The sequence below is a fragment of the Ostrinia furnacalis genome, unplaced genomic scaffold (genome assembly GCF_004193835.3).
Source record: "Ostrinia furnacalis isolate ACB-3 unplaced genomic scaffold, ASM419383v2 OfSCF7586, whole genome shotgun sequence".
Lineage (NCBI taxonomy): Eukaryota > Metazoa > Arthropoda > Insecta > Lepidoptera > Crambidae > Ostrinia > Ostrinia furnacalis.
The window spans coordinates 65,033-76,605 of NW_021137825.1; the positions used below are offsets into that span (position 1 = coordinate 65,033).

An 11,573-nucleotide genomic window follows, 5' to 3' on the forward strand; every position below is an offset into this window, starting at 1 on the left:
GAGTTCCTATGGCCACCTCCTGACTCCATCATCAGACCAGCTCAATGGTACCATAAAATTGCATTGTCATCGTACTTACATAAGTATACCAAATTTCAGCTCAATCGGTTGAGGAGAAGTGGTCTTAAATTCAGTTGCAAGATTTGTCCCACACATACTAACAAGTGAAGTCAATATAAAGCTTGTAAAAAAATGCTGAATAATTGAAAAATAATTTTAATGCCATTCCATTCTTTGAAGACTGACGGACGCTGTGGCTATATATAACTACGAGTATGATACGACTCACAGCAGTAGTACAAGATGATCTCATACGAGATAGTAGTATTTATTTTCGTTAACATAGTTTCAAGCCAGTCATGCTACTGGAACGATGGGTGTGCATATCAGCTGTTTTCTTCAAAAACACCATACGATGCTGTGAGGGGAGACATAAGAGATTATCCAACACCACCAAGTAAGTTGTATGATATAAAATATCATAGATACATTAGAATACTATCATAGTATAAAAATTGGCCAAGTGCGTGTCGTGCCACGCGCAGTATAGGGTTCCGTAGTAGTCCGTGTTTTAACACAATATATTTCAGAAGCAAGCCAGAAGCAAGCAATTACTTCGTCTAAAGTCGCTTTTAATATTTTCTCTTAAGGATTTTTTATACATGACTTAAACTACTATTACTCTTAAACTAAACTGTTCTATCTTAACCGTTATAGTTTTTCAGTAAAGTTCATAAAAAGTACTATTATTGTCAATTTTTCCAAATTTTTTGAACCAAAAGTTTAATTTTTAGTGGGGTGGGACGCCCTACTCGAATAAAAATTGGCACTTTAAACTTAAATATTTTTCAAACCGATCCCTAAATCGAAAAATAGTCTTAGAAACCCCTAAGTCATTTAAAAAGAAAGAACTATCTAACGATACCCAACACGATGGGGTAAAAGATGAAAAAAAATTCATCCCCACTTTACATGTAGGGGAGCTACCCTAAAAATTCAGTCGGGTCTAAAATCAACGTTGCTAGCCAAGTTTTTCCACAACGACGCCACATGAGTACAGAAACTTTACGATGACGTGACGACGTTGCACGCATCCAGGCGCATACTGCAGCCGCCATCAGACAGATATGGTCTACCTACTCGTGACCTCACCCGTTGCAACTACCTCTAATTTAACGTTGCAGACTGCAAAGCAGTTGCCCTCTGGTCGCTAAACCGGCATGGCAACAGAAACCCTGATGAGAGCGTGATCGGGAGGATGCGGGCCGTCGCCAACCTGCAGCATGAGATTGTCAGCAGCCACCATGAGGGCAAAGGGCAGCTGTGCGCTCAGGTTTGTGGCTACTAAAGCAGCAGACTGTGATGCAGCGCCCCCTGGAATAGCAACAGGAACTCGGGCGACAGCCTTACCGTTACGTAAGAAAATTGCTGTTGAACGAAAAGACACGGTCGCAGGTCGGCCGTAGTAAGGACAATCTGTTTAGGTCGGATTCTGGGATGGCTCAAACATTGAGTACAGGTGCGGTTTTGTTCCCCAGTTGATGAAGCACATGATGTCGTTGCCTGAGTGCCCGAGCAACTGCACGCAGGAGGATTTAATGAGTGCCGCTGACAACGTCACTCTTGAAGTGGAGTTTTGGGCTGACACTGTGTAGGTTTCTTGTGGACACGATAAGAAGAAGGAGATAAAGGTAAACTTATGAGGTCTCATGTGATTGGTAGGTAGGTGTAACGACATGGCGAGACTTTTCACGGGGCTACTTGATTTTGCTCATTTGATGCACCACGAGTTCACAGCCTCGGCCTCAGCCACAAACCGAGAAAAATACACACAACACATTGTGGCCATACTGACCTGGTGGTTCGCGTGCCGATTTACTGATACCGTGCCGATAATCAATCGAAGATTAAGATCTCAATCTAGAGAGTTAAGTTGTTGTGTATTATTGCAGCCAAATAAACCAGTAGTTTTGTTGGGCTCGGTTTCAAACATATTTTTTTTTATTAGAGGTAACGTATAATTCGATTGTAATTTCAATTTCCAGCAGCAATTAGGACTTTCAGGTCAGGCCACGAAGGAACATACATTTATAGTAGTTTACATTGTTTCTAGGACATTGAAGACTTGAAGCGATGGAGGTGGAACGAGACTCTAGATGTGTCCATCTCTTTCTTGACTGGAGTTGGCTACGAAGAGCTGTATGAGGTTGCGAAGAGACTCCGAGAGAAGTATCCGCACCTGGCAGGAGGTGAAGAGGATGACTATTACTTCAGATCCAGAGATGACCAGGTGACGATGACCAGTGCCAAGGCGTTCGTGCATGGCTGGACTGAAGGTGGCCAGATCAGCCTTCCTGTTGATGAACCTTTGGATCACGATATTTGGTTGGAGGTGTAATATCTATTTTTTTTAAATCTCTTAAATCTCAATTAATTTTTAATTATACATTTTATCGTAATTGACTCCATTAATGTTATTGAGGTTTGTGTAAATAAGTCTTTTCTTGTTAATGATTCAAACGGAGACATTCGAAAAGTGAGGTTATTTATTGCTCTGTGTACCAAAACAATGTAATTAATTTTAATAGAAGTTAATCAAAATTCAGTGAATCACTAACAATGACACAATCAAGTGACAAAGGAAATACTGTACACTTTGCAAGATGTGACCTTGTAATATGTGACCTTACGGTCCGTTGGAATGTTTGTTTGTGGAAATCGGTAAGTATTCAATCTCGCCAAAAAAAAAAGTGTTACAATAAGTAAATTACTTTGATGTTAACTATTTACTTGATTGTGAAATTAAAATTAAAATATCCAGAGAGTTGAGTATTAATTAGGTAAATTGCCAACATGCTGATTTTTTTTGAGTTATGCGCAATAAAGAATCAACACCTATGTTACCTATGTTCCACGAATAAACGAATTTTGATTTTGATTTGAACATTTTTGTAGTCATCACCAAGATGTAACCATCACTTACCAGGTCTCAATGTTTTTTTCATTGTTCTTTCAGCCGTACCAATACTGCGAAAGATATCAACAAGATGTGAAAAAGGGGCAGGCGCTTGTAGACCAATTGCAGGACTATTTTAACAATCCCGAATTCTTAAATGTATGTACCTACCTAAGCATCTGTCAAATTTTTAACGTAACTGCAATTCTTGCATTAGTTTCAAAAATATTACGGTTTGCTCAACAATATCTCTGTTTGTGTAAAACCAAAAATGAGAAGTTAATTTAACATCTGCTTAGTTTTGGTCGTTTATTGATTTCACAGGTCAAAAGCAATGTCCAGACGCGTCTTGGAATTTCTACCCAGCTGTCTTCTGAAGACGTTGACTCGCTGTACGAGCTCTGTCGCTTCTACCGCTCTTGGGAGCCGAACCTCAAGTCGCCCTGGTGTGCTGCCTTCAGTAACGCCGACTTGCTGGTCATGGAGTATAGGGATGACGTCAAGCATTACTATAGGAACGGCTATGGGTCTTGGGTGAGAGTAATATTATAACTGACGGTGACTGTCGGGATCGGTTATTTTCCAAAGCGATCCAAATTTTGAATTGAGTTACGAGTAAATAACCGTGTCGTGTGGGGTATTACATAGTATCTTATGAATTTCTTTATTGGCACAAAAGTTTAACATTTGCATAGAACCTTCGGTGGATGAGTCCTAAGATACAACCTTATACATTTTAAGCAAGTTAACGCACTGAATATTCTTATAAAATATGTTGGATGTATTTGAGCAGTAAACTAGTTTATTTTACCTACTTATTTTTATGTTGGAGCAGGACCATACTTTGCATAACATCGTTAGTAAACAAACCGTGGTGCTGTGCTACAAAATACTACCATTTTGCAATAAATGAAATAAATAAATACCTAATCTTTTTAGGTGAATGTGAACCTCGGTGCGCCAGTTCTGAAGAACCTATATGAAAATTTTGAAAATTATTTGGAATCTAAAAATACTACCAGAACATTAACAGCCTACTTCGCCCATGATACCTTATTCGAGATGGCGCTGTGTGCGATGGGGCTTTACAAAGACAGCTTCGTACTTCAAGGATCTAACAGAGACCCTGATCGGATGTGGAGGACCAGTTTCATTGGAGGCTTCTCAAATAACATATTGGCGGTTTTGAGCACGTAAATATTTTTACCTTTTCGTTCGTTTCAGCCAAAAGACGTCCACTGCTTTTACCTTTACACTTATTAATCTAGCAGTTTCATTGTTTTTATCAATCATAATTTACTGGGAACTAAGAAGACCTTTTGAGTTATTAAAATTAATATACAGGGTGTTAGGTAAATGGGTATATGAGCCGACACTAGCCCATGTTAACATGGTCATATAAATGGTATGGTGAAGTCAAAAAATTTATATCTTAATTTTAATTATTTTAATTTTCATACAAATCGGATTTTATAAAATTACTTTGTATGAAAATTTAAAAAAATTAAATGATGATATCAAATTTTTGACTCCACCATACCATTTATATGACCATGTTAACATGGGCTAGTGTCGGCTCATATACCCTTTTACCTAACACCCTGTATATCATTTACAGTTGCAACGAAACAGGCGGTCAGAACTACCGAGTCCAGGTCTTCGTCAACGAAAAAGTGACTGACCTCTGTCCTCTAGAAGGCTGTACGTGGGAGGAGTTCGACGCTTACTTCCAGAGGTATACCACAGCCAACTTGGACTTCTGTAGTATGAACTACACGGGCCCAGTAATCTTCCCTGAGAACCCTGCAGCACTCCCAGATGGTGCGTCAACGATTGCTCTGACGACTTGGATGTTGACAGCATGTTTAGCATTAGTATATTTAAGATAGGGCCACCTTGAGGAATAGGGTGGAACAAATGAAGAAAGTATTAAGTGTTGTCTTTATTATATTTGTCGTTTAATTTATAAATTAATTTAATTATTTAGAAGTATTGTCTACGCGTATTTGAAGGAATTGTTCGGAGCTCATGGTTTATTTTTACTTGTGGACAATAAACGAGAAACCATTATGCAGTTATTTTTTCAGCTCAACGATATTAGACTATTTTATTCTACTATCTTAACTCGAGTGGTTTATTTAAGTAACAGGCATACTTATGCTATGCCAAATTGTGAATATGGCAGGGCGGGTCAAGATCTTGAGGCTTGCCCCAACATTGGTGATGTTGGCACCAAACGCTTGTCCAACACAAAATTGCAAAAGCGGCTAAAAAGGTCCACCATCTTCGACCCATGAGAATATTGTACTAACTACCTCCTAGTCTCACAGACCAACAATGATGCTTTTAAGTGCCGTGGTGCTACTATTATAAATATTGCAGAATTCAAGATCACTGTTCCTGAATTGTTCGAATTTGTCCTTGAACTCCGTCCAGCTGCAGGTCCTGGGCTGACAGAGGTGGAACTCCTTCTCATTGATGAAGAATTGCACTTGATGGTTGATGTCCCCAGTTTCGTTTGTACACCTGGTGAAAAATATTTTCTTAATTAGATCTTTTCTTAGTAACGTTAGTTAGTAGAATGATATATTTTAAGAGATGTGGCTAATTTCACAAGTTTAAGAACTTATACAGCTAGACTCAAATGTAAATTGTAATATGATATTATTCGGCTTCAACAAAAATGTTGATATATTTTGAAATATTATTACAAGAGTTGAAACTAAATTCGGAGATGTTTTGACATGTAAACTCACTGTATCAGATGATAATATTGTGTGAAAATCTTACTTATGCAGTACGGAAGCAAAGTTAGCTGCAAACGGAGTCATATAACTCGTCCGCCACTTTCGGTCTGGTAGTCTTTCAAACCCGGATATTTCCGGGTAGTCCCGGAAGAGGCCAAGGGCGGAATACATCATCTGTATCATGCTGTCGTGACTGAAGTAGCTGGTGAAGGACTTTGTGGAGTGTTGGACGGAGGATTCAAATTGTTCTAAAAGCTCACCCAGAGCTGGACCAGCCAGCTTTTGATTAATGGGTGAGCCGTAACCGTTTCTGAAACAGATGAGATAATTAATATAATTTGAGTTAGTATGTATTTTTTGTACCGACCCGCATTCGTATCGTATTCACATATCACAGAAAAAAGTAAATGCGTTTCACATACAGGGACGAGTCATTGTGATAGACAGGGATGGCTAACCGGTCGATCGCGAATATTAATCCAGTCAATCGTGGCAAGGCAAAAAATACTACATGATTGTGTACTAATAAACTACATATGTAAAATCGCCCAGGGTTTCGTTAGTAAACAGTAGATCTTATGTCTAATCAAGTTGGCCACCCCTGTGATTGAGGTTACAAATAACTTTAAACAGGTTAAAAAGTCTCAAATTAAATTACAAAGAAAATAAAATGTATATATTTGTATGAAAATTAAAAAAAATAACATGATGATATCAATTTTCTGACTTCACCATACCATTTATATGCACATGTTAACATGGGCTACTGTTGTCTTATAAACCCATTTACCTAACTAGTAATGTATAAGTACTTATGCACCGAACCTGTAATAGTGTCGTATATCGTTCAAGTACTCCAGAATCTGCAGCTCCTCATCGCTGAAGAGAGCACACCAGGGAGAGGTCCTCAGCGCGCTGTAGGCTCGAAGGAATCGGCACAGGTCATAAAGACCGGTGACGTTTGTTGGAGACAGCGGCCGTTCCAAACCCGTCCGCTTTTGGACGTTTTCCAAGACCTGTTAATTAACGTTGCAAGTTGCATCCCCTTAGTTTATCAACCCGGAAACGGATCGTAACCGTATCAACTCCAAGCGTTTGTATGAAACTCCGTACTGCAACGCACACTTTTCCGCACCGTAACGTAAACGCCTCGCCTCGCGGTTGACGCGATGACGGTTGAAAGGTGGTACGGTGTTGATCCCTTACCGGGATGATAAGTGTGCTGTAAACCGTAACTTTAACTTTAAGCCGTGTTTTTTTTAACTTTAAGTTGGACAGAATTTTGACTTTTGTTATAGTTAAAGTGAGATGCTGCAACCCAGGGTTAGTAGGTAAAAAAAATAAAACTTGCATTTTTTGACTGACTTACTAAATACGAGTACATACTCACTCACTTTTTGGAACTCTGGAGTTTCATGGTATTTGCTCAATTCATTTTTGGAGCGAGGGCCATTGTAGACTTCCACGTTGTGTTTCGTGCAGTAAAAATATGGCTGGAAGTAATTATGTAAAACGCATTTTAGTTTTGCTATCTAAAGATTATGTTAATTTCAAGATTGCGTCGTCTGACGGCTACAATCTACCTTTTGATTAATGCAATGATTAGCTAATCACTTGTTATTTTCGTAATCGTCACTTCTTCATATCTTTATATCTATGCATAATCTGTTATCTTTTGATTATGCATTGATTGACTAATCAATTGTAATTTTTATAATCGTCACTCTCTCCCTGATTTATCCTCTTACCCTCAAGATCTCATCCCTATCCGTGGCGTTGGATATCTCAAACTTCAGGTACCCTTGGGCCAAGCCTTCCACGAATGCTTTGGCGCTTTGAATTGTTCTCTGCTCCAGCGTCGGTTTGAAATGATGCTGATCCAGATCTTGGAGAAGTGGCAGGAAATGATCGTGAAACCTGAAAACAATCTTGTTGGTTCAAAAGAAGTTCGTTAGTTTCAGCCAAATGACGTCCACTACCGGACAAAGGCGGGGGAGACCTTTCTATAAATGAACGGTCCTGCGCTGCGCTGCCCGCATTCTGGCTCTTCCCGCGACTTTAACAGATCGTCGGTCCACCTAGTAGGAGGCCTGCCCACGCTATGTCTTCCAGCCCCTCGAGTTGCCACTCGAGAAGTTTTCTGCCCCAACGGCCATCGTCTCTACGGGCTATGTGCCCCGCCCACATGCTAATATGCCTACGTATACAGTACATATGTTATTAAATTAAAATAGTAAGACACGGGTCTTAACGCGACGTTTATTAATGAGTTACATTATGTAGGTACTCACGGCTTGACGTTTCGGCTGCGATGCTGCAGCCGTGGTCACAAGCAGACTTATTATTTTAATTGAAATGAAATGCGAAAGTTTAAAATCTTATGTTATTAAATATATTAAATTGATAATATTAAAATATTATTGTTTCCAATTTTCTACAGGCTACAGGCTTCGGAGAAAGTGCGAAGTGATTACACGACCTAATTCCACCAGTCCCCTCCATCACCGAGGAACCAGACGCAGGTTAGAGTACCATCCCTACATTGTCAACAGTCCACCAGCTCGCACTAAACGTTTCGAAAATTCTTATAATGCGAACAGCTAGGGACTGAAATTCGCTGCCTGCTGCTGTCTTTCCCGAATACTATAATATAGGCACTTACAGGGCAGATATGTACCATCCTAGACTGCATCTCACTTAACACCAGGTGCGATAGCGGTCAAATACCTGCCTAGTCTATATATATAAAAGAAAGTCGTGTTAGTTACTCCACTTATAACTCAAGAACGGCTGAACCGATTTAGCTGAAAATTGTCAGGGAGGTAGTTTATAGCCAGGAGAAGGACATAGGATACTTTTTATCCCGTTCGAAATAAAAAAAGTGCTTATTAATTGCCATTAAGGCGGAACAAAGTTCGCCGGGTCAGCTAGTTATACATAAAAATATATTTTACCTGACTCCAAGATCGCGAAGTTCCTTGTAGCCTTCAAAAGTGAGGTGTGCCGGGGTGGTGCTGATGAATTCAATGTTGGACCACTCTTGTAGGTTTGTGATGTCCTAAAATATTACGAGTAATTTACGGATTGCGACAACATATGTGTAAGTTCCCTAATAACTAAGATATTAATTTATCACCATTCAAGCTTAGTAATTGGATCAGTTGTAAAAAAAAACAAGAATCATCACTTCGAAGTGAGTATCGTCATAAAAATGAGTCCATTTAATTGACTTTTTTGGCCAGTTCTTTCCGTTCCAATGTTACTACACTAATATTATAATCCATCAAACCCCAGGGCCGGACCGTGAGTTTAGGGGGCCCTGGGCTAATACTACTAAGAGGCCCATCTAAAAAAATATATAAATATTGAAAAAATGGGACAGAATTATTTGACTTAGGGGCCCTGGGCTGAAGCCCAAAAAGCCTTAAGGTAGATCCGGCCCTGTCAAACTCCAAGCAGTCGCATTTAAGATGGCGTAACAATAGACTATTTGACACCATTCCCCAATAATTCGAAATCACAAATTTTCTAAAAAGACACTTCATTTTGGTCTTAAAAACTTAATTAATTTTAAATTACCTGTAAATTACGATTTTTGGTCGCATTGTAATTGAAAAAAGTAGTTTAATTGAGTTGACAAAATAGTGACGTCACTTGCTTATAGTGCCATACAAAAACTATGGGAGAGTTTCGTTTCGACAGTTTTCAAAAGTACGTCAATTGATTGATGGTGTCAACATGTCTTTCTCGAACCGCAGGGCTTGAAGGGCAGAGGTAAGATTTTATTACTTGTTTGTTTATATTGAACTAGCTTTCCGCCCGCGGCTTCGCCCGCGTGGAATTTTGTCTGTCACAGAAAAACTTTATCGCGCGCGTCCCTGTTTCAAAAACCGGGATAAAAACTATCCTATGTTCTTTCCCGGGACTCAAACTATCTCTATGCCAAATTTCATCAAAATCGGTTGCGAGGTTTAAGCGGGAAAGCGTAACAGACAGACAGACAGACAGACAGACAGACAGACAGAGATACTTTCGCATTTATAATATTAGTTGGGATTGGGATATTAGTTGGGATAATCTTCAAAACTAGTAGACCGATTTGAAAAATTCCATCACCATTAGAATCCTACATAATTTCTGATGAACATAGGCGGTAAAAAGTTCGCCGTGTAGTTAAATATGTAAGACCTGTGCGCACAGCTCCCCTCGACCTTCGAGGTATCTCCTCACGATGTCATCCTTCAGGACAGCGGCGTGCTGCATCGTGGGCAAGTTGCTGCTAATGGGGTGCCGGGTTCCATGCCTGATCATTGCCCACACGCTGACTGGCTCGCAATCTGTACGCAACAAAACTCAGTAAAACTCATTTATTTCTGTAAGTAGGCTTTAAAAAAGCACTTTTACACGTCCCAGTATTAACCCTACCACTGCTTCAGGACAATAAATGGGCCAGTGCTGAGAAGAAGCAGCGCAAGAAACTCAGACACTATTGTCAGCCTCTTTTTTCAATTGTTCTGTCAGTGTAAAAACTGGCATATTTTTTGCGATAGGTATATTATATTGTTTAATTTGAAGCGAGTTGACAATAGAAACGGTCAAGCAGAAAGGTTTTACTTGTTGAAAAGTAAAGTAACATTGTCTGATGAAAGCTAGAATTTTTAAGACACAACATTTGGCAAAATCAGTTAAAAGTAAAAACCAACATGAGCTTGCTTTCCACATACTTGTAATATACTTATTCAACTATTTATCAATTTATGATTAGATTATGCTTAAAGTTAGTATTTTTAGCGATTGGCTTGCAATAGTCAGTTATGCCTTGATCACACGTACCGAGTTGGGTGAGCGAGTCACATACTCGAGCGCTCGGCCGAGTACTCGGTGTGTATGAACATTACGCCGAGTGCTCGGCCGAGAGCACTGTCTCGCCCGTTTGCTCGGTTCGGCTTTACATTTCCAAATAACTAAGTAGGAATTATTTTTGCAAGATTTTAATTTTAAAAGTAGGTAATCTTCCATGTTCCAATTTCAAATTACATGAATGTCATCATTTGGTTAGCTACTGAAGGCTGCAGGCTGTATATCTCATTATGCCAATGCCTTGTCCAAAATGTCCAAGCGAAATTAAAAAAACTAATGTCACCGCACCGTTTCACATTTTTGACATATTTTATGTTTTTTCCGTCTCGCGAGTGTCAGTGGCTACACGTGTTTCAGGAAAACAATTAGTTTTGGTGTAATTACTAGTGTAATCTTTTACAGAAAATCAATTTTAAGCTAAATTATTACTAAAACAAGGGTGGTGGTACATAAGTTTATTTATTCTCGGTAAGTTTTAACAAAAATGGACCCTAGTCCTCCCGACCCGCCTGATCCTCCAGATCAGACGGATACAATGGAGGTCTCCCAACCCTTATTCTCCCAAACGGCAACTAAACGCCGCCTAGATACGGAGGTTGACTCCGAGCCCGCCAAGAGGACAAACACAGACGGATCTTCACAAAATCATCAATCGGTGTACACACATCCCTCACTTGTGATTGCTCCTAAAATCTACAGCGACCAGGACAAAGGCCCCTTTATCGTTCACGTTTCCCATGTGGAAAATGAACCTTCTTCCCCAGCTTATATACAACCCATGAGATTTGGCAAATTTCTTGTGACTAACAAGATACAGGGAATTATTTTAGACGGAGTCAAAAAAATTGGCAGAAACAGGATTTCTGTCGAATTTCTTTCATCCACTGCTGCTAACAATTTCCTTAGTAATGAAATTTTGTCCATGTACAAATATGTAGCTTCCATCCCAACTTATAACGTGACCCGCATGGGCCTCATTCGAAATATCCCTACAGACTGGACCATGGACG

At 39.6% G+C, this 11,573-nt stretch overlaps 2 protein-coding genes across 2 annotated transcripts; one reads left to right on the forward strand and one right to left on the reverse strand.

Moving 5' to 3' along the window:
- Positions 1-258: 258 nt before the first annotated feature.
- Positions 259-4,898, forward strand: LOC114365389 (multiple inositol polyphosphate phosphatase 1-like). The gene is made up of 7 exons (XM_028321943.1): positions 259-457; positions 1,185-1,333; positions 2,114-2,392; positions 3,017-3,115; positions 3,281-3,490; positions 3,896-4,149; positions 4,575-4,898. Exons 1-7 carry the CDS (start codon positions 304-306, stop codon positions 4,843-4,845), a joined length of 1,416 nt encoding a protein of 471 aa, XP_028177744.1. The 5' UTR covers positions 259-303; the 3' UTR covers positions 4,846-4,898.
- Positions 4,899-4,992: 94 nt separating this feature from the next.
- LOC114365391 (multiple inositol polyphosphate phosphatase 1-like) lies at positions 4,993-10,036 on the reverse strand. Its single transcript, XM_028321945.1, has 7 exons — positions 9,892-10,036; positions 8,658-8,761; positions 7,452-7,620; positions 7,098-7,196; positions 6,529-6,719; positions 5,747-6,013; positions 4,993-5,482 (listed from the first exon to the last, which is right to left on the reverse strand). The coding sequence occupies exons 1-7, from the start codon at positions 10,012-10,014 to the stop codon at positions 5,281-5,283; spliced, it is 1,155 nt and encodes a 384-aa protein (XP_028177746.1). The 5' UTR covers positions 10,015-10,036; the 3' UTR covers positions 4,993-5,280.
- Between the last annotated feature and the right edge of the window lie 1,537 nt (positions 10,037-11,573).